The sequence below is a fragment of the Lissotriton vulgaris genome, chromosome 4_1 (assembly GCF_964263255.1).
Source record: "Lissotriton vulgaris chromosome 4_1, aLisVul1.2, whole genome shotgun sequence".
In the NCBI taxonomy this organism is placed as follows: domain Eukaryota; kingdom Metazoa; phylum Chordata; class Amphibia; order Caudata; family Salamandridae; genus Lissotriton; species Lissotriton vulgaris.
The window spans coordinates 1,473,757,184-1,473,780,404 of record NC_141691.1 but is presented as its reverse complement, the minus strand read 5'-3'; the positions used below and the strand labels follow the sequence as shown (position 1 = coordinate 1,473,780,404).

The 23,221-nt window shown below is 52.9% G+C and overlaps 1 protein-coding gene across 1 annotated transcript in view; it reads left to right on the top strand.

Annotated features, from left to right (window-relative positions):
* The window catches only part of PRKDC (protein kinase, DNA-activated, catalytic subunit), a 2,818,033-nt gene that overhangs the window by 2,470,053 nt on the left and 324,759 nt on the right, over positions 1 to 23,221 (top strand). The window contains exon 76 of the mRNA XM_086965729.1: positions 3,592 to 3,735. Coding sequence (XP_086821855.1) covers positions 3,592 to 3,735 — 144 coding nt within the window. The remainder of the gene's footprint in view (positions 1 to 3,591; positions 3,736 to 23,221) is intronic.

The following is a 23,221-nucleotide window of genomic DNA, read 5'->3' as shown; positions in this document are numbered from 1 at the left end:
CGAGAAGCCCCGACCCTGAGCCGCTCCAGCACCGAAGTGCAGTCTCCCAGCATCTCCACGATCTGCGTGGGGCCCTTCTGCTCGCTGCTCAGCACGTTGTCTGGTCACTAGCCGCTGGCTTGTGCCCTTCTGTGACGACATCCGACAATCAACACTGCTGGTCTGGTTGCTCCAGACTGGCCCTTGCTTCCATCTTTGCGAGAAGCACCCCGGACCCTCCTGGTCCACTCAAGACGCCATCTTAGGCCCACCACGTGGCCCTGAGATCTGCCAAGGCTTGTTGCCCCATCCTGGGCCCAGCGACGCCGACAGCATCATCCTTCGTGGGACAGCTCGCACCTCCGCCGTGGTCGCCGACAACGCCTCCCGGTCCGTGAGACTGCAGAGCCTAGCGTCGCCCACTCACCTGGTCGAGGTGACGGCCAACCGGTGCCATCCTGGTACCCTCTGACTACTGGCTAGTAGTACGAACTTGGTCCCCTCTGCTTTCAGGTATCAACAATCTCTGATCCAGGCTTGGATCCCTACGAACTATTCATCACTGGTCGCCGGCCAGCAACTCCTTTTCTTCCGGCTCCTGGCTCGTCAGCGAAGACCCCGACGCCTGTAAGACTTGTGCAGCCGCAGCCCTCGTGGCTAGGTAACTCGGCATTTCGGTGCCTGCATAGCCTCTTTACTCTAGGGTCCCGAGTCCCTCGCTTCCGACTTGCCTTATCGGGTCCGCCCGAGACCTTAAACTTTCCGTGTCCTCGGACACTTGTTTTAATTGTGCACTTGAAGTATTTTCCTAAGAGATTTGGTTTGTGCTTAGTACCCTGTCCTCATAAAGAGTCCAGGGCTGTTGTGAATCTTAATAAATATCCTGTTTATTTTCATAACACTTGTGTGGTGTCCTTTCACTGGGTGTTCAAGGGGTACATGTGTGGTAAACAGCTGGCTTAACGCGCCCTCTCGAGTCTTTAGCCTTAGACTGCTCGTATCCACGCTACTAGGATAGCTGGTCTATAGGTTGACTTACAACCAAACACCATAAGGGTCGTTGGAACGATACATAGCGGTCGCTAGAATAGCGAACGTTGCATATCGGGCCAACTTCTCACAGTCCTTATTTCCTATTGAGAGGGGCACGTGTCAGGGCTGTCCCCTGTCACCCATGCTTTTTTCTCTGGCTCTAGAGCCCCTGGCATACAAACTGCACCAGAAACATTCAGCTGCGGCCTTACGGTTTCGGCAGCATCTATTGATTGTCTCCTTATATGCAGATGATATGCTGCTTTATGTCCGTGAGCCCTCTGTGTATCTGTCCCTGTTACTTAGGGAGTATGTCCAGTTTGAGAGATTTTCGGGACTCGAATTAACTTGTCCAAATCGGTGGTCTTTCCACTGACTGCACTCTCCAAAGAAATCGAACTTGACTTCCCACTATCCTGGACCTCCGACCCCGTGAAATACCTGGGATTGTGGATACATTGAGATCCTGCAGTGGTGGTCTTTTAGAATTATGGGCACTTGATTATGCGCATTTCTGAGCAGGGCAGGCCGAAAGGTGGTCACATCTTTCCCTGTCATTGGCAGATAGGATAGCAGTTAATAATATGTTTTTTTGCCTAAGATGCTATATTTCTTTGTCAATATACATATAAAATTGAATATAGTGCTGTTCCGCACCCTACAATCTGCCCTGTTAACCTTTGTGTGGGGAGGGAAACAACCCATATGCAGATGGGACTTTCTAGTGCAGCCCTTTGATCGAGGGGGGGTTTGAGGCTCCGGATCTACGTCTCTATTATTTATGTGCACAAGCGCACTTTGCGCATTACTGGCATTTCCCTCAGCTCTTTCATCCTCACGTGGTTATTGACGCTGATGCTATTCTTCCCGTCCCATTGCAGGCGATGGTCCCCTCGGGCGGCTCGGGTGGCCCACGGTCAGAGATAAATCCTCCTTTATGCACGTCATGGGCATGGCGGGCACTGGCATCCGGAGCTCTATTGTCCTATTTATATGCTGCACTGCTGCCTCTTGCATCCCATCCGGATATATTTGCGGCGCGGTAGGCTTCTGCCCTGAAAGAGTTGTCTGTTGCAGGCATCACCAGGGTGGGGGATTTATACAAGGAGGGTCATTTTAAAACGCTGCGTGAGGCTCAGAATGGTGCAGACCGCAAATTCATGTTTAATTTCACATATGTCTGAGTTCGTCAGGCCATTCGTGCAGTATATCCTGGGTATCCTGCGGAGCCCACCGTGCTTAATGCGCTGCAGGCCTTGTTATCCGGTGAGAGTCGCAAAGGACTTATTACTAAACTCTATAACTCCTCATCAGGAGGAGCACCCCTCAAGCCTGCGCTGGCAGGCTGCGTTAAGCAATCCTATTGCGCCGGTGCTTTGAAATGCGTGCTGTCAACTTACGGGTCGTCTCACAGCTAATTGCAACCTCAGAATTATTCATTTTAAATACTTGCATCAGGTATATTACTCCCTCCTACAGTTATATAAATATGGCCTGAGAGAGACTGCGGACTGTGTGCGGTGTGGTGCTGCGAATGCAGATTTTTACCACGTTGCATGGCTGTGTGGAGATGTGTTTGCTTTCTGGACTGCAGTGGTTACCATTTTAACAGATATAGTGTTGGAACCGGTGGATTGTACTCCTGAGCTGTGCTTACTGGGTTATGTCAAACGCTTGAAACCGGCTAGCAGACGTATCGTTGCGATCTCCACCCTTTTTGCAAAGAGGGCCGTGGCGCAGCGCTGGGGCTCCAGGTCTGCACCCACTGTAAAGCAGTGGCTTCGGGATTTGGTTTATTGCAGGGATCAATTGCAAGTGTATGGAGAGGAGTTGCCCGAGTCCTCCCGCCCTAAGGATTTGTGGGCTCCTGTCACATCCTATCTGATGTCTAATCCTGACATACTTTGAATGTTATACCCAATATGTTGGTGGTTCCGATTCAACAGTAGCAGCTACACACGTGACTGCTCTTTACCCCTACTTAATACTGGTTGCCTGACCTTCAGGTAGCTGCCTCAGGGATTAAACTTCCTTTTTGTTTCCTATGACATACAGAAAAATGTGTTGTTATATCCAGAGCATGTGGCGATTATGGTATTGCTGTTATGCCTGGGAGGGGTGTGGGGCGGGGGGGGGGGGGGGGGGGGGGGGGAGACAGTTTTGGTGGGATGTATATGATCGATTCGCCATTCAATGTTTTGCACTCTCGATTGTATGCTTTGCATTGAAAGCAATAAATAAAGTTTTTTTTTAAACAAAAAAACATTTAACCATATTACTGTGGCCTGATGTCGACAGATCTAATCATTTGTGGACCAGAGTGCCACAATCTAATTTTTTTAAAATTTAGAAGCACTATTTGGTTTGACCTTACTCTATCTACAAGATAAAGTGGAACAGCAGTGGTAGGAACGACAGGACTAATACCTCAGATCTGAAAGAGAATAGTTTGACAGCGTGCCCAGCTGACTAGGCGTATGGACTATTGAATTATCTTGTTTACTATAGTAGTAAATGCAGCTTATCCTAAGATTCACCTCATAACCCTTTGCATCTTTTCTGTTTGATTCTTTACTACAGGACTGGATAGAGGATGCCAAAAACGAGTTAGCAAAATCACAGAGAAATAAGAAACATATTAAGCAAATGTATGATGAAATGTACAAAAACCTGGGATGTTTGGAAGCTCCACTCCTTGGGCCCTTCCGAAGAAAATTTATTCAGGTCGGTAAAAAGTTAAATTTTTGGTAAAGACAACATTAACAAATGTAAGTGCTTATGGATGACATTATATTGCAAGCGTTTTGTCTGCATCTCTAATTTATTTTTGCCTATTTTATAGTGATTAAAAACATGAATAACAAGTATACACGTGAAAAACAAAAAATGAGGCATTTTTATTTAACATGGGTATACATTTTGCCTTGTCTCATAGGAAGTCGTTGGATCCTTGTCTTTTTAAATCTCTCTAATTAGTGTATGTGGATATATTTGATAAACAATATTCCTATTGTCACTACTATAGCCTAATGCCAGATTTACAATAACACAGCGGATTCTTCGTCTTTCGAGTGTTTTCATCCATCAGGCTTAAGCTCGTGAATTTCTTTTTTCTTTGCACAGATTTTATTGTTTCAATGTGAGTGTTCTGCATTGCATCAACTCATAAGGCAAGTGTTGTATCACATCTTCAGGGTGGAATTTGTCACAGTGTTATTCCCACCTTTGCCTCACAATGTAGTGGAATCCACACAAAGGGAAAATAAGCAAAATAACAGAAGATTCAAGAAAGCAACCAATTCAAAGAGAATTGAAGCATTTGGGAAATAGATGTTTTCATCTGCTAGCCCTGCTCTCTGGCCAGTTAATGCGAGATATTTGCCAGGGAGATGTTCCCACGCTTAATGGGAATTAGTTAGCAGTATCTTGCTGGCAGTCTGTGATGAAACAGGTTTTTGCAGGTTCACCTCCACTTTTCTGCCCTCATTTTGACTACTAGGCACTGGTATAATGACTCTGAAATACCCTAAGCCCTGCTAATCAGGGTTCTGTACATGTACTCTGACCCTTAAAAAGGTATATGTTTAATTTACTTATTCCCAATAGGCATAACTTGACTTACTTGTAAGTCCCTAAAATAGGGCACCAGGGGTATCTAGGGCCTGTACATTGAAATGTCTCTCATGGACTGCAGCACTGGTTGTGCCACCACTAGTATGACAAGGCAGAGGCATGACTCAGAGCCTTCCTTTGCTTGCTGGCAGTGCCGTTTTAAACTGTTAAATCGACTTTGCCATTTTAGGCAATGGCAAAACCCAAGCCTTTTTGCTATAGGTAGGTTTCCCCTTAAGCAGGCCTATTGAGCCCTAAAGGCAGGGTGCGTTATATTAGAAGGTTGGCCCTGTAGTTGTTATCTGATAGAGACTACTAGCCGCAAATTCCTTAACGTAGAATTATCCCCAGGCGTGAGACTGGATCCGGAAAACTTTTCTGCCACAGCATCCCTGCGTGCTGGGGGGAGACGTCACCACATGACTCCGCCCTGACGTCCGCGTCCATGACGTCAGCGAGGATACATAAGTCCCACCCTGGCGCGCCTACGTCAGTTTTTTCTCTTTTCCGTGTGCAACGTGGATCCAGATTGTGTCCTGGTCTGTTTTCAGGCCTTCTATCCCTTTACACGCTTGCTGTTTCAGTGGAACAGTGTGTGAATGCCTTTGGGCTTCAAGACGTGTACCTCTTGTGCACGTCCCATGTCGGTGACGGACCCTCACCCGATTTGCATGTGGTGCCTGGGTGAGCACCATGACTCGGAGAGTGGCGACGATTGCCAGCACCTTAAGCCTAAGTCACGGCGGGAGTGCCGGATGAAGTTGCTGTTGGCGTGCTTGTCCAGGTCGTTGTCGTCCCAGCTTCCGTTCCCTACCTCGGAGGCGAGAAGCCACCGGTTTCGTCTGTGGAATAGTGTTTCGCTGCGGCACTTTGGGCGTGGCTCACTGGCTGGTAGGTCTTTCAGTGTGTCTCCGAGGCCTTGTCCTCCTTCCGCGGTGGGTGCCGTGTCCTCCCGGGACGTGCGCCCCGGCCTGTCGCCTCCCTTCCCGCCATTTCTTGGTGCGGGGGCGACTAGGGCCTAAATGCCTACGCTGTGGCTCTGCAGGCTTCTTTGGCCCTTCCTCCACCTCCTGAGATGTCCACTGATCCCTTGCCTCGTGCGGGGACTTCCAAGGAGTCGCCGGCGGCTCCGGCCCCAGTGCCGAAGGTTTCGGATCCAGGTCGTAGGAGAGTGGCGTCGTCGGGGTGTGGTCCTTCGGGGCTCCCCTCTTCGGCACCTAGCATCCCTGCCTAGCCTCAAATCCCTACGGGCTCTCTGTGGTGTCGCAGGTGATTGGCGGGACTCCGGGCTTGCCCCCGAGCCCCTCTCGGTCCTCTGAGCAGGTGGCTGCCTCACCAGAGGTTGAGACGGCACCGTTTCGGTGCCAGGAACCTTCCTCCCCGGCTCCGGTGGAGTGGCGGGTGGAGGCCAGGGCACCTTCCTGAGTTCCTCTTGGTCCTCAGCGCGGGCGGCTGCCCCATCCGAGGCCGAGCCGGCACCTTTTCAGCACCACGCCTTCGGTGGTCTTGCATCGGCTTCGCCCCATTCTCCTGAAGAGCACGTGGTGGCAGGAGTCGGCCCAGCGCCACAGAGGCCCATTCCAGCGCCGGTCGCCACTGATCAGGCGCCGATGGCAGACTCCCTTCGTCTCCTGAGGTCCGGCATCTGTTGGTTTGTTCCTCTCCGGAGACAGGGCGCTGTGTAGTTGCCTTTTTACCGTTATCTTCCAGGGAAGGCTATTCGCCCTCCGCACGGCGGAAATCCTCTAACCCTTCTTTCCGTGGCTCGCGGATGGCTTCTCCACCGGCCTCTCCACCCTCCCCTGCGGCCCCTCAGGTTCCCCATTCCTCTGTTAATCCTCCTCATTGCCGGGGCTGGCCGCTTACCCCTGGACTTGGAGATGGGCTGCTCAGTCTGTAACCATCACCCACAGAGAAATTGCATTCACCTCTGCGGCGCCCTACTGAGGCCAGTGTTGCCTTTGTTCAGGATATTTCCACGGCTGCTGGTATTCTGAGGATGGGTGAACCTGTCACTCCATTTCCTACAGACAACCTCTTGGAAATTCTCCACCAGGGTTCTGGTGGACAGGAGTTGTCCCTCCTTTCGAACCGTCACTCCATAATTCTCTTATGGGGACTTGGGGGCGCCCTGCCAATGGTGATCCTTTGCCTCAGGCACTACTGCACCGCACGACCCGTTCTGTCTTTCTTTTCACCCTTCTACTCAAGGCACTCTACTGCGAAATGCCTTTCATTGTTTGCCTTTGGTGGTGTTCCTTCCATCTCGGGAGGCCCGATGGTTAGATTATGGGGACGTAATGTCTTCGCTTCTTCCAGTGCTGCCTTGAGGGCGCTTAACACTTTGTGTGTTTTGACCAGGGCCACGTCTAGCCTGTGGGATTCTGTGGAGTCCCTTCTTTCTCATGTCTCTCACGAGGGTGCCCGTGGTGATCTGCGGAGCCATGTGTTGGATGGTAAAGAGTTGGCCACATTTATTCTTCGTGCGGCCTTGGATGTTGCCGATGCCCTCAGCCGTGCTATGGCCACATCTGTGGCTCTCCGTCGCCATGCTGGGCTACGAGATGCTGTTTTTCCCGAAAATATCAGAAGCGTTTGGTTGACCTGCCTTTTGACAGGGTCCTGCTGTTTAATAAACATGCAGATTCCGCCATTCAGCGTCTTCTTGCTGGGCTCCGTCCTCCTCCTCCTCCTCAGTGAGTTGGTTTGCTGATCCTCCGGTTCTTGTGGGAGGCGTTATCCCACTTGCTCTTGGTATTTGGTTTTTAGAGTGGCTGTTACACTTTCTGTGAGGGTTACTGTGCCCTCGGGGTCCTTTGGTTAGCCCCTCTCTCCTGTTCACTTCTGGTTCAGCCCCCCCTTTTATGGGTACAAATGTACCTTTGGGCTGATTACTAAGCCTTCTGTGGTTTCTGCAGCAGGTTTATAATTTGTTCTCTGATGCAGGATTTTCTTCCCTAAATGTGGTTGCCATGCTTCTTGGAACGTGTCCTACCCTATGTGGGGTATTGGTAGCTATTGTATAGCCCTGTGTTCTGCTGGGAGGGTGTGGCCTCCCCCATGCGGGTTCCTCACCTTTCCTGCTGCTGTTGTATTCCGCTGGCTGATGTTTCCGAGGGGATACTTTCTTGTGCTGGTGGCCTAGTCCGTCCTACTTGTCTCCTCTTATATTCTTGTTGATCTCACTTTTTTCATGGTTCGAATCTCTCTGGAGCGGTCCCTTGTTAGGGGTCGTTCTGGATTTTTTCTGGCCTTGCCCTTGCTCTGAGCCTGACGTGGTCAATTCGTGGCACTTGCCAGTGGCTGGCTGCACCCGTCTGCTCTTCTGTTCTGTGGCTGGGAGCCTTGGCGTGGGCTCTGGCGACCCTGCTTCTTATCTGCGGGAATCTCGTCTGATCAAGTTCTTCTTCTACCACCTGCCTTTATTGCTGAGGCATTTTTCTGTCTTGTCTGTTGACTTCCAGCTATGGTAGGCTTGGCTGCCCTCTTCACTGGGTGTGTTTTCCGGTGGAGGGCTTTGCCTGCGGTTCTGCCTCTTCTCCTTGGAGTCTGTGGGTGGCTCTTCTTCCTCGGTACTCGTTTGGTGGAGGTTCCTGTTTCCTTGGTTTGGCTTGGGGTGCACTGGCCTCCTTTCTCCTTGTCCTTGCATCCTCTTGCTGATGAGGGTTGTGTCGCCTCTTTTTGTCTTCATCACGCACCCCTCTGGGTCCGGTGTTTTTTAGTGGTGATGATGTTCCCTTCTGGACTGAGCTATTCTCCCTATTCCTGTGACTCATCCACTATTGGGGCCCTGCTTCATACAGGCTGGAGAGATCCTCTAGCAGACCCTCCTCCCTCTTGGGTATGGCTAAGGTATGTATTCTACATTAAGGAATCTGCGGCTAGGAGTCTCTATCAGATGTACGAGTTACTTACCTTCGGTAACGATGTATTTTGTAGCAACGATTCTAGCCGCAGATTCCTCCACGACCCGCCCTGCCTCCACATTCTGCGAGGACCCTTCTTTGGTCTTCTGCACACGGCTGCCTCCAGGTGGTTGTTGTCTGCGACTGTCTTTTCTTCCTAGGGGAATGCTAGTCTTGTTGTTGGCTTCAGTTCTTCCCTTCTGGTGCTTGGTGTAGGAAGGTGGATATCTGACTATGGTTGCCCCCAACTTTTTGCCTGGTGTTTTGCTGGTTTTCCGACTTAGTTGACCTGGGACCCTGCTATTCAGGACACCAGGCCCACTGCTCTCTCTGTAAAATGGATTCCATGTACCTTAGCTACATATCTAATCGGATACTGAGTCACCTTATCAGTCCCTGTACAGTGTACCTTAGGTACCCAGGGCATAGGTGCACACAGGGCCTATCTGAAAGAAACACGTTAGTGTTAGATTCCTTACCTTAGAATATCCCCAGGCGTCAGTCTGGATCCGGAAACTTTTGCGTAGCAGTACCCCTGCGCGTCGGTAGGCGTCGTCTGCAGGCTTCCCCTGCGGCTCCGCGTCCGTCGTCTGCGTCGTGCGCCGTGATGACGTCGCTGGAGTACATAGACGCCGCCTCCGCGCGCTGACGTCAGTTCTTCTTTTTTCCGCGCCAGTGGACGCAGATCTGAAGAGCAGTACTCCGGTCTTTGACCAAGTTTTTCGATTGTTTTTTCTCTATTGTGCCTGATAGGATGCCTGGGTTTAAGAATTGCGATGACTGTGAGCGCACGATGTCGGTCACAGACCATCACCGGCTCTGTCTCCGGTGTCTGGGCCCCGACCACGACGTGGACTCCTGCGTCGACTGCCGGGCCCTTACCAACAAGGCTAGGCGGGAGCGGTCCCGCAAGCTACTGGAGCTCCGGGTGTCGGCCCCACGTCGGGACCGGGAGCGGTCCCGGTCCGGCCGGAGGTCGGGAGAGCGTTCGAGGGAGCGGTCGCGGAGCCGCGCTGGGCGCTCCGGAAGTCGACACCACTCGTCAGGCTCGTCAGGTAGGAAGCACAAGAAGTCGGGGCGTCGTCATCGTACCCCCGACTCCCCCCGACGCTCGCGCGATGCGGCCGGGGGCTCGGGTGACCCCAACCCCGCGGCTCCGCGAGAGTCACCGGTGCGGCCTGCCTCATACCCTCCGGTCCCTGGGCATGGCGCGACGCCTGAGGAGATCGAGACGTTCCTCATGGCCATGAGGGCGCTCGCTTCTCCGACGGGGCCTACGGCGCCTTCGGGCCCAGTGCTACCGTCTGGGGGCCCTGGCGGCTCGGGTGTCCCTGCCTCGGCGCCGTCGGGTGCTCCGGCCCCGGCGCCGCCGACGGCTCCGACCCCGGCGCCGCAGGGGCCTTCGGGATCGGCGCCGGCTGGTCTTCCGGCCTCCCCGGCGCCGTTGCCATCGAGGTTACCCCCGACGCCGCCCCCGCGCGGCGCCGGTTCTCCGCTGCCGGTTCCGGCCGGCGGTGGGGTTCCGACGCCGGCTCCGGGCGGCGCCGTCCCCTTACCTTCTCCGACGCCGGACGCGGCGCCGGACGGGCGTCGCTCGACGCCGGTCCCGGCGCCGGTGGGGCCCATGAACCCCGAGGAGCCGGTCTTCATCATTGACTCCGAATACGGAGAGGATGAGGAGTACGGTGAAGGTTGGGAGGGGTCCGAGGACCCTCTGGCTCGCGAGTGCCAGTATGACCCGGACTGGACAGGTGACTTGGGGGATGCCAGTGGTTTGGACGACTCTCCTAACCCTGGTTTGATCTCTCCTCCAACCGTGGCATCGGTGGAGGGAGCTGCCTATTCTGTGGTGCTGATGAGGGCTGCCAAGGCCTTAAACCTTGAGCTCCCCGTCGCGGCCGTGAGGCCTAACATCCTCACCGAGGTCTTCAAACCGCAGTCATGCCCACTGGAGCCACTGCTGCCGTTTAATGAAGCCTTGTCTGACGTTCTGTTGGGCACGTGGTCCAGGCCCGCTTCAGGTGCGCCTGTTGATCGGAACGTGGCCAGGCGCCACCGTCCTTGTCCGGACGACCCCAAGTACCTGTCTACCCACCCCACTCCTGAGAGTCTGGTGATCCAGGCCTCGACCTCCCAGTCCGCATTCCCGTCGGCCCCGCCCGACCGGGAATCCAAGAGGTATGACCAGTTTGGCAAAAAGGTCTTCTCGTCCATTAGTTTGGGCCTGCGGTCTTGCAACACCGCCTGCCTCTTGGGCCGCTACACCCACTCTGTGTGGGATACGGTCGCGGAGCTGCTGCCAGAATGCCCCATGGAGGTGCGGGCAAAGCTCGGTCAGGCTGTGGCTGAGGGCCGAGATGCAGCGAAATATTCCATTCGGTGTGGTCTTGATACGACCGACTCGCTGGGCAGAGCTATGTCTACGACGGTGGCGATTCGTCGCCACGCCTGGCTGAGATCCGCCAATTTTTCGGCTGATGTCCAGAATACCCTGATGGACATGCCGTTTGATGGCTGTCACCTGTTCGGTGACAAAGCGGACCACGCGCTGGAACGCTTCAAGGACTCCAGGGTCACGGCCAAGTCCTTGGGTCTCTCGACCCAGCGTCAGCAACCGGGTTCGTTTCGTCCCTTTCGTGGCCAAGGAAGGGGCGCCCCCACACGTGCTGCCAGCCACGCGCCGCAACAATCCTTCCAACGCGGTGGCGGCCGTGGAATCCGCCGTGGTGGCGGTCGGGGACAACGGCGGGGTCAGACCACACCTTCCCCCGCAGCATCTACCCCAAAATCCTCCTAGTCCGTGCTTTCGGCCCCATGTGACGCCAGTGGGTGGCAGGGTTCGCCATCACCACGCTCACTGGCGCACGATCACTTCGGACAGGTGGGTGCTGCAAATCGTCCGAAGGGGCTACTCCCTCCCCTTCGAGACCTCTCCTCCAGCCATGCCACCGCAGAACCACCGTGTGTCGGGGGACCACTTGACACTTCTGCAGGAGGAAGTTACGGCCCTCTTGGCCAAGGGGGCCATCGAGCGCGTTCCTGGGCCAGAAGTAGGGCGTGGTTGCTATTCCCACTACTTTCTGGTGCCCAAGAAGGACAAGGGGGGCCTACGTCCTATCTTGGATCTAAGGAACGTCAACGGCTTCCTCCGGAAGGAGAAGTTCAAGATGTTGACGTTAGCTCAGGTCTTGGCTGCTCTAGACCCACAAGACTGGATGGTAGCGTTGGACTTGCAGGACGCCTATTTTCACATTCCCGTCCTGCCGGCCCACCGGCGTTACCTGCGGTTCACGGTAGGCCTGGAGCACTTTCAGTTTATCGTGCTCCCCTTCGGCCTTACCAGCGCCCCACGGGTGTTCACAAAGGTGATGGCGGTGGTCGCAGCCCATCTGCGCAGGTTGGGGGTTTCAGTCTTTCCCTACCTAGACGATTGGTTGTTGAAGGCGGGCTCGCCCCAAACAGTCGTCCACCACCTTCAGATGACGGCAGACCTCTTGCACGACCTGGGGTTCTCCATCAACGTGCCGAAATCACACCTGTGTCCCTCTCAAAAGCTCCTTTTCATCGGAGCGGTTCTGGACTCGGCGCAGTTTCGGGTTTATCCTCCGGAACGGCGGGTTCGGGATATTCAGGCTTTGATTCCCATCTTTCAGCCGCTATCCCGAGTTTCGGTCAGGTTGACGCTGCGGCTGCTGGGACTGATGGCTTCCTGCATCCTACTGGTGCATCACGCCCGGTGGCGGATGCGGGCTCTGCAGTGGGACCTGAAGTTTCAGTGGGCTCAGCATCAGGGCAACTTGTCCGACCACGTCTTGATCTCGGAGGGCACTGCGAGACAACTGCAGTGGTGGCTTACGGACCGCGATTGGGTCAGGGGCAAGTCCCTCTCCCTTCCCCAACCGGAGCACGTTGTCGTGACGGACGCGTCCCTCCAGGGCTGGGGTGGCCACTTGGGAGAGGCAGAGATCAGAGGCATCTGGTCTCCGGCGGAGTCCCGGCTCCATATCAATCTGTTGGAGCTGCGGGCGATTCGTCTGGCACTGAAGGCATTCCTCCCCTTTGTCAACGGGAGTGTAGTGCAGGTGTTCACCGACAACACCACCGCCATGTGGTACTGCAACAAACAGGGCGGAGTGGGGTCGTGGACCCTTTGCCAGGAGGCTCTGCGCCTCTGGCAATGGCTGGAACGTCAGGGCGTGACTCTGACGGTTCAACACCTGGCAGGTTCTCTGAACGCCAGGGCGGACAAACTCAGCCGTCGGTGCTCGATGGATCACGAATGGCGTCTGAACTCGGACGTGGCGCGAGGCATCTTTCTGCAATGGGGAGAGCCTTGGTTAGATCTATTCGCCACAGAAGAGAACGCGCAATGTCATCAGTTCTGCGCGTTGGAGTTTCCAAGACGGCACTCGCACGGCGACGCCTTTCGGCGCGAGTGGAGTTGCGGTCTGTTATACGCCTTTCCGCCTATACCACTTCTGCCCAGAGTGCTGAAGAAGATCAGGCGCGACCGGGCCCAAGTTCTCCTTGTGGCTCCGGACTGGGCTCGAAGGTACTGGTATCCCGAGCTACTCAGCATGTCAGTCGGTCCCCCGATCCGCCTGCCCCTTCAGGAGGACCTTCTGTCGCAGCAGCAGGGGACGGTCCTCCACCCGAACCTGTCCAGTCTCCACCTCCATGCTTGGAGATTGAGCGGCGGCAGTTGAGGCCATTTGACTTGCCTCCTGAAGTCGGTGATGTTATTCTGGCAGCCAGGCGTCCCTCCACTAAGTCGGTATACGCCTGTCGGTGGAACAGATATGTGGCATGGTGCACAGCAAAGGCTGTGGACCCTCTTTCTGCCCCTCTTTCGGAGGTTCTTCTGTTTCTTCTTTCTCTTGCCCAGCAGGGCTCTGCTCTGGGCACTATCAAGGGCTACCTTTCTGCCCTTTCAGCCTTCTTGAGGCTTCCTGATCAGCCTTCTTTGTTCAAATCCCCGATTGTAACTCGATTCTTGAAGGGCATCACTCACATGTTTCCACCTGTTCCGTTTGTGATGCCTCAGTGGGATTTGAACCTGGTTCTGACTTTCCTGATGTGTGCTCCCTTTGAGCCCCTTCATTCTTGTCCTCTCCGTCTCCTGACTTTAAAGACGGCTTTCCTGGTTGCCATCACCTCTGCCAGGAGGGTGAGTGAGCTCCAGGCTCTTTCTGTCCAACCTCCTTTCCTGTCCATTCATCCTGACAAGGTGGTTCTGAGGACTAGACCTTCTTTCCTGCCCAAGGTTGTTTCGGCCTTTCACATCGGGCAGTCCATCACCCTCCCTTCCTTCTTCCCGCCTCCGCATCCTTCAAAGGATGAAGAGCGGCTCCATCGTCTGGACCCAAAACGTGCGCTTTCATTTTACATGGATCGCACACGCCAGTTCCGGGTGGATGACCAACTGTTTGTTGGCTACGTGGGTGCGAAGAAGGGACGGGCGGTCTGTAAACGAACCATCTCTCGATGGGTCGTCCTCTGCATCAAAGCGTGCTACTCTTTGGCTCGGAAGGAGCCTCCTGTTGGGCTGAGGGCCCATTCCACTCGGGCCACGGCGGCTACTACTGCCCTGGGCCGGGGAGTCCCCTTGCAGGACATTTGCCAAGCAGCTACGTGGGCCTCGCTGCACACCTTTGCGAGGCACTACTGCCTGGACAGTCAAGTCCGGAGGGATGGCTTCTTTGGCCGTTCTGTCCTCCAGGACTTTCTGGTGTAGTTTTGTATTGGTTCGCAGACCCGCCACCGGGGTTGGTATTGCTGGGGTATGTATTCTAAGGTAAGGAATCTAACACTAACGTGTTTCTTTCAGATGAACAAGTTACTTACCTTCGGTAACGATATATCTGTAAGAAACATTAGTTAGTGTTAGATTCCTTACCGAACCCACCCATCCTTCCCGTTCTGCGAACTGATACCTAGGGTTAAGGTCATCCCTTTCAGGGCCCTAGTTTTTACATGGCACCAGTGTTGGTTCTCTCATGGCTCTGCGTCTCCTGGCGCGGAAATGCTGTGTGCAAAGAACTGACGTCAGCGCGCGGAGGCGGCGTCTATGTACTCCAGCGACGTCATCACGGCGCACGACGCCGACGACGGACGCGGAGCCGCAGGGGACGCCTGCAGACGACGCCTACCGACGCGCAGGGGTACTGCTACGCAAAAGTTTCCGGATCCAGACTGACGCCTGGGGATATTCTAAGGTAAGGAATCTAACACTAACTAATGTTTCTTACAGATATATCGTTACCGAAGGTAAGTAACTTGTTCACCAGGGGCTGCAGCATGTATTATGCCACCCCTGGCTGGCCATCCAAATCTGACACAACTGGCTGCACGACAGCTGGGGCAAGGTGGTGTAATCACCCTTTGCTTTAGCTATAGTATTCCTATATCTAACCCTAAAATGGACACATGTATTCCTATCAGTCACTCCTATGGCAGGCCTTAACAATCCTGAAGGCAGAGTGCTTGGAATTATGTGAGATGGTGCTCTGGCATGAGCTGAGCCCGTTTGCAGCTTGCGGAACCAAGTCCTAATAGCTGTTCCATGATAACGCGTACCATATACTCTTAAGTGCATTATAATCCTCGCGGTTATTTGCTAACTTTGGTATCGCTTTATCAAAACATGTCGAGTAAGGTGTCATACGAATTGGAATACTAACCCCTCGCCAATTCTGGCGACGGGGTTAGCATTCCACCCTTCTAGAGGGACACGACATGTATGTAACTGTGAACCCCGGTTAAAGTTTACTCGAGCCTCAGCATCACAAAATGGATGCTGCCACCACAGACACAAGTCTGACCTCCTGCTGCTGGGAGTCCTTCCAGCGAGGAGAGCTTGGACAAAGGGTTTCCTGTCAGGGGCGGTGCTAGCACCATCCCAGACCGGGTTTTGTGTATCCCAGGTAGGCAGGGCTGAGAGGAAGGTGACTGCAAGTGGCACCCTGGTGCTCACTGTGCATATGCCGGCTTGAACCAGTTCCAGGGGCACACCAGCCCCTGAGCTGGGGAAAGTCCGGACAAGGGAGAGGGGTGTAACCACCCCCCTCCTGGTCCCACCCATGGGCAGGACCTAGTCGCGTGCCAGCCCCTTTCTTTAGTATAAAGGTAGGAGCGGGCCCCCTTCCCAAATTAGATAATTCTGAATCTTGACTACTTTCCACGAAAGAACTCTTGAACCTTTCTGAAGACTCTCCCTTGTGGCTAAGGAGTAGCCACCCTGCACCAGCGGGCACCATCTAAGCGCATGCGGTTTGCTGCACGTCCATCCTCTGGATCAAGACTGCCCAGCTCGACGAGACCCGGATTCCCTGGCATCTCGGATCTCTACCTACATCATCAGCCCAGCTGAGACTCGTGGGTGTGGCGAGACCTGAAGGGACCGGCCATCTTCAAAACTGCACGACGCTTATCCAGCACGACCGCCGAGGGATCCTCGAGTGAGTGCTTTGGGGTTTGAGAACCCCTAACCCTGAGCAGCTCCAGCACCGAAGTCCAGCCCCCCAGCATCCACGAGATCTGCGTGGGGCCCTTCTGCTCTTTGCTGCTCACCGTGTTGTCCGGTCACTTGCCTGCTGGCTAGTGGCCCTCCTGACGACGAACCACGACGATTATACCGCTAGTCTGGTTGCTCCAGACTGGCCCCTGCTCCCTTCCAAGAGAGGAGCACCCCGGACCCTCCTGGTCCACTCCAGACGCCATCTTGAGTCCACCGCGTGGGCTTGCCTTTGCCAAGGTTTGTTGCCCCAATCCTGGGTCCAGCATCGCCGACAGCAGACACCTTCGTGGGACAGCTCGCACCTCCATCCTGGTCGCCGATAACGCCTCCTGGTCCGAGAGACTGAAGAGCCCAGCTTCGCCCACTCACCTGGTCGAGGTGACTTCATCCGGTGCCATCCTGGTGCCCACCTAATCACTGGCTAGTGATTAAGAACTGAGTCCCCTCTGCTTTCAGGAGGTCTCCATCACCGATCCAGGCTTGGATCCCATCGAACATCATCACTGGTCGCCTGCCAGCAACTTCTTCTTTCAGGCTCCATAGACTGTAACGAGGATTCCCGACGTCTTTTGAACCCTATGCAGCCGCAGCCCCTGGGCTAGGTAACCTGAGCATTTGGGTGCTCCAACGTAGGTTCACTATCTAAGTGTCCAGATCCTTTTTCGTTTTCAGCCTATCTAGTCGGATTCGTCCGATAACACTAACTTTACGAAAACTAGCATCCATAGACTTTGTCCCGCATCCCGCGTGAGAGTGCACACTCTGCACCCTATCTCCCTAGGCCTCCTGCTCCTAACCTTAGGGTTCTGTAGTGTAGTCCTAGCGATCCTGAAGCCTCTGGATCTTGTTACTTACCTGCTAGTATTTCGCATTCCACTTTTGTAGTATATGGTTTTTCGTGCCCCTCGGGCATTTGTGTAAATTGTGCAACTTAAAGTATTTTCGTAAGAGTTTTGTTGTGTGCTTAGCTCCCTGACTCATAAAGAGATCAGGGTAGACTTGTTATAAATAAATATCCTTTTATTTTCATAACAACTTGCGTGGTGTCCTTTCACTTGGTGTTCAAGGGGTATATGTGATGGTATAACAGCTGGCTTAACACGCCCTCTAGAGTTTAGCCTAAAGACTGCTCTTGTCCATGCTACTAGGATAGCTGGTCTATAAGGTAGACTTACAACCAATCATCAATAAGGGTCGTTTGGAATGATACACAGTGATCACTAGAATAGTGAGCACTACATATCAGGCCAACTTCTCACACTTAGTTGATGATTTCATTGGTGCTTCTGCGCCCCTGTACCCTGGTCTCCAGTGTGGGGTCTGCTTGTGCTCTTCTTCCTCTCGTTTCTTGCACTTCTGGTGCCATTGCAGTTCTGAAGTTTGAGGTCCCTTAGCCGGGGCTCGACCCTTGGCTCTTGTAGGAGATGTCTCTCCCTGTTGATGTTGTCTGGGGTGAATATTCATTCCTCTTCCGGTCTGGCCTTGATGCCCTTCTCGGTTCTGGGCTGTGGTTGCAGACTTCTTCGTATGCTATGCCATTTTTCACATGCTTCCTGCCCCCTGGGAGGCTGTCATATTGTTTGCAGGCTTGCTTGCAGTAACTGTGCTCTGTTCTTTCCCTTCATGACTTCTGGTGCCATAGTGTCTGGCACTGTTCTGGATGGTGCGGTTCCACACCATTCGTTTCTTTCCTTTCTGTTAGCTAATTTTTTCCCACACTGTTCCCATATTTACAGTTTTTGTTGTGATGGTTAAGTGTTGTGTTGCGGAAAAGTTGTCAGAAGAAAACTGACGTAGTCGCGCGGGAGTGGGACTTATGTATCCTCGCTGACATCACGGACGCAGATGACGTCAGGGCGTTGTCACGTGGTACCGTCCCCGTGGCGCACAGGGATGCTGTGGCAGAAAAGTTTTCCGGATCTAGTCTCCAACCTGGGGATAATTCTACGTTCAGGAATCTGCGGCTAGAATCGTATCTACCAGATACATTGTTACCGAAGGTAAGTAACTCGTACTTTAAGGTCATAACAGTAAAAACCAATATTGTTGTTCTTACTGTTGAAAGGCTAGTAACCCCATTGTTGAGTGCAGAGTTACAGGCTGACATCTCAGTCCTGCTAACTTCTGAATGGGACTACTAAGGTTGTTACTTTAAGTTATCAAAAGAATCAGTGCATAAAATTAGATTTAATGGTTAAATCGTATTTAATGTCGCTAGTAGGCAAAGTGCAACGTTAGTAAGTTTCTATTTTGTTGCCCAAGGTTTTCCAGTTCCCGTTTACACTTGAAAACAAAGGACTGTCTTCAAACTAGCCATCTGGCTGACTTGGGAGAAGTGTGAATGATACCCTGGAAAGCCGACAAAGGGCCTGCCGCAGAGAAGATGCCATCTCCTCCTGGCAAGGAAAGTCACACGAGATGTGAGCCCTAAAAAGCGAGCTTTAAAGGGGAAGTTGCCTTTGAAGAGCAAATTGTAAGGACACTCAAAGAGGTGGTACTTCTTGTTTAGGTAGACTGGAGGGTGCCAGGGACATCAATGGGAAAACACTGGTCAGACCAGTTCTCCCCTAGGCGTGTAGCCCAGAGGTAGCCGCTCCCCTGGGTTGGCTACCCAGCTCTAAAAGTCAAGGGGGATTCTGCTATCCAGCGGAAGTAACCCAAGTAACCCTATGGCTACCCACATTTCCTGAGGGCACTTTCTGGACATAAGAGTATCCCTTCTGGAGTTGTTCACCCAAAGTATCCTGAAGACACGTCCTTCAACTTAGATGGAAGATTTATTGAAAAAGTTTGTGCCAATTTCCTTGAAGTTACCAATGCTTGTTTGTGGTCAAGTGGAAAGTGGTGATTTGCTGTTTCTTCAAGTATTTATAACTCCAGAACTTTCTAGGGGATCTTGGTCATGTTGGTGTCTATAAATTCCTGAAAATGCATCCCAATTTTATAAATTGATGTTGAGTTTCTGGAGAGTCATTTTTCTCTCTCTTATTCCGTTGTTTTGGTGCTGTTCGAAGCCACTGTGACCTGGAATTGGGATAAGGTTTGACAAATGAACCTGACTGGTCCCAAGATAGGGTTGTGAGTTTATTACACACGGAGGTCTCACAGCCACATTATATAATAAACCAAATTTCTTCACACAGTCCCTGAGCCAACCTTGTTCAAACCACCATGGATAATCTGGATGAGGACAAATACATTTTCTGTTCGGAACTGGACACTACTGACTGCTTGGGCAGTGCACTTAACATTAGCTTCGTGATTTTGTGTCATGCTTGGGTGAGATCCACAGGTTTATCTAGTGACGTGCAGGTCTCTTTGAGGGACATGCTTTTTGATTGATCTCCCCTGTTTGGCAAAAGGGAAGATTCCTGCAGGAACACATAAAAGAGAAGCCAGGTCAAGACGTGTTCTCTAGGCGTTACTACTCTGGCTAAACAATACCCTCAGTAATTTTGCCTCTTTTGAGGCTACTCCAGAGATTAGGTGTACTGGCAATGACAATGGCTGCTGCCTCTGCAACAGGCCCCCTAGCTTTCGGTGTCTGGGCAGGGATCGTGCAGACAACATACAGGCCACCAAAGGTAGCAACCATTGCAGTCTGTGGCCTCAGCATGCAAGTCAGTTTAGTTTACTTGTAGTGGCACACAACCACTCTGTCGTACATTTCCTTAAAGGGATGCAAAACATATCATCCAGCAGTTGTGCCCTTCAGATCATTCAATATCTATGCTCTGCCATTCCTTTTTGACCCACCACATCTTTCACCTACATCAGAGCAGCTTTCCAAGGAGCACCTCTCCATCTTACTCCTAGAGGTACAGGCTATTTTGGCCAAAGAAACAATAGAGAGGGTTCTGACCCTAGATATAGAGACTGGGTGTCAACTCCTGCTATTACCTCGTGCTGATGAACAACAGAGGCCTTCTTCCTATTTTGTATCACCACCGTCTGAATGCCGCCTTCCAGATGGACAAATTCAAGATGCTCAAGTTGACCCATGTTCTGTCTGTTTTGGATCCAGGTGACCGGATGGTTTCTTTGGATCTGCAGAATGCCTACTTTTGTGTACGTGTCCCGAAGACGCTACTTTGAGTTTAAAGGATTGGAGCATTTTCAATTTGTAGTGCTTCCTTTTGGCCTCCCCAGTGCCCCTCGGGGGTTTATGAAAGTAATGGCAGTGTCGCTGCAAATCTCTGGAGGTTAGGGATACCAGTTTTTGCCTGCCTTGACGACTTGCTTTTCAAGGCGATTTTGCAAAACTCAGTGGTAGACCTCCTCCAGACGATGACAAAACACCTGACTTCATTAGGATTTACCTAAAATGGGAAGCTGGTTCAGGTTCTCACAGACACCACCACCACGTGGTACTACAACAAAGCTTGGTTGCTTCCTGTACCAAGATGCACTTTGTCTCTGGAGCTGGCTGGAGCATCAGGGCATTTCCTTGGTTGTAAGACACCTGCCGGGATCATAGAATCCCTGAGCAAACGTTTGGGTGTCTTGTTGTTTGTTTTTATCTCTGGCCAGCATTGCAGTAGGTATCATGCAGTAGGTTATTTGTCAACCCATTCAGCTTTTTTTGCATTAGTTAGACCAGCTAGCCTTACTTAGATCACATCTCGTGATGATGTTTATAAATTATTTGATAATTTCCTTGCAAACCCTTTGTGGTAAAAATGTGGTCCTCACTTTACTCATATGTAATCCCTTCTAACTACTGGAAAGCTGCCCAATGCATATCCTGGTTGCGATAACTTCAAATTGTTACATGAGTGAACTCCAAGCTCTCTCAGTGCTACTACCTTTCCACATTTTTCCTCAGATAATTTGGTAGTGAATCCAGGGCGGCCTTTCAAACAAAGGTCTTAACTGCTTTTCACATCGGGCAATCCATCCCCCTCCTATTGTTCTTTGGTTCGCCTAACCCTCCAGAAGAGAAGGAGAAACTCTATAGGCTGACCCCTAGAGAGCCTTGAGCTTTTACAGCAATCAACCTAAGGCAATCGGTGGGTTATTACCTTTTTGTGAACTTCGCTAGCCCTAAGAAAGGCAAGACAGAGGAGAAAATGACTTTTATCAGTGTGGCATGAGGGGAAGGCCCCTGTGCAGCACTGCATGTGGTGGAAGCAGCCTCCAGTGGGCCCGCACACTGTCCCTCCAGCCGGCCTAACGGTAAATGACGGAATAGTGAAGTAATGCTATTACGCAATGTGACTCATTATACTGCGTAATTTGCCTTTTGATGCCGCATAATTTACTCATTCCTGCCGCATAAATGTTGTCATCTCCTGCTGCATAATGCCAGTGTCCTCATATGGTTGACAAGCATTTATGTGATCTGTACAAATGATGTGTACGCACTTACGAGACATCTAGCCTAAAGTTACACATCTATCCAAGTATCAACATATCCCTCCACTAAATGAGTGTGTTCCAGTTGTTTGGACACATCCGATAGAGACTACTAGCCGCAGATTCTTTAACGTAGAATTATCCCCAGGTGTAAGACTGGATCCGGAACATTTTCTTTGCCACAGCATCTCTGCTCGCCTGGGGGTGGTACCACGTGACTCTGCCCTGACGTCGTCCGCAGGAGTGACGTCAGCAAGGTCACATAAGCCCCACCCCGGCGCGCCGACATCAGTTATTTCTCTTTTCCGCATGCAACGCGGATCCAGATCGTGTTCTGGCCAGTTTTCAGGCCCCCTTTTCACGCTTTGCTTTTAGGAACAGTGTGCGAATGCCTTTGGCCTTTGGTCTTCAAGACGTGTACTGATTGTGCACGCCAGATGTCGGTGACAGACCTTCACCCTTGCTGTATGTGGTGTTTGGGCGAGCACCATGACTCTACGAACTGCGAACTTGTGAACACCTCAAACAGAAGTCCCGGTGGGTGCGCTGGATGAAATTGCCTTCTGCCTGCTTGTCCAGGTCCTTGTCGACCCATGGTCCGTCCCCTACCTCGGAAGCCAGGAACCGCCGATTCCGTCTGCGGCATCGCCCTGTGCATTGGCCCCAAGGGCGTCGCTCGCTAGCTGGAAGGTCCTGCAGCTTGTCTCCGTGGCTTTGTCCTCGTTCGGCGGCCCTGTTTCGACGCCGAAGGCTTTCCTCCCTGGAACTGCTGGTGGCGCGGGCGGGGCCTGGGGTGCTTTTCCAAGTCCCTCTTGGCCCTCTATGCGGGCGGCTGCCCCGTGTAAGGTCGAGCCGGCGCCTTTTACGGCGCCGTTCCTTAACCGAACCGGCTCTGACCCCGCCCCATTCTCCTATTGAGCACGTGGTGGTGGAGGTCGACTCAGCACCGCCAATGTCCACTCCGGTGCCGATCGACGTCGAGCCGGTGTCAGTGGCGGACTCCACGGCGCCGTGCCGCCGCCAGGTCCTTGATTCGTCTCCGGAGGTTGTTTCCTCTCCGGAAGGTTGTCATCTCCTGGTCTCTTCCTCTCCTGAGACAGGACGCCGCATCGTTGCTTTTTCACTAGCGTCTTCCAGGAAGGGCTCCTCGCCGTCCCCGCAGCCTCAATCCTCTGACCCTCTTTTCCACAGCTGTTGGCTCCTCCACCGGCTTCTCCGCCTTCTCCCCGGGTCCCTCAGGTTTCCCACTCGTCCGTGGATCCCCCACCATTCTAGGGCTGGCCGCTTCACCCTCTAGCTGGGCGGCTCAGTTTGCAGCTGTCGCCCACGGAGGAGTTGCTTTCTCCCCTGCAACGCCCTACGGAGGCCAGTGTTGCCTTTGTTCGGGCTATTTCCAAGGCCACTGGCATTTTGCGAATGGGTGACCCCGTCACCCCATTCCCTACAGGTAATCTCTTGGAAGTTCTCCACCAGGGCTCTGGTGGACAGGAGCTGTTACTTCCTTTCAAAGCATCGCACCACAACTCTCTTTTGGGAGCTTGGGGGCATCCTGCCACAGGTGATTCAGTGCCCAGCCGCTCCTGCATCGCCACCGTCCTGCTCCGCACGACCCAGTCTGCCTTTCCTTCTACTCAGGGCTCTCTTCTGCGGACTGCTTTTCCGTCCTTGCCTGTGGTGTTGTTTCCTCCGTTTCGGAAGGCCTGGTGGTTGGATTCATGGGGGCGTAACATCTTCGCTTCATCCAGTGCTGCTTTGCCGGCGCTCAACACTCTGTGTGTTGGCCAGGGCTACCTCTAGCCTGTGGGATTCTGTGGAGTTCCTT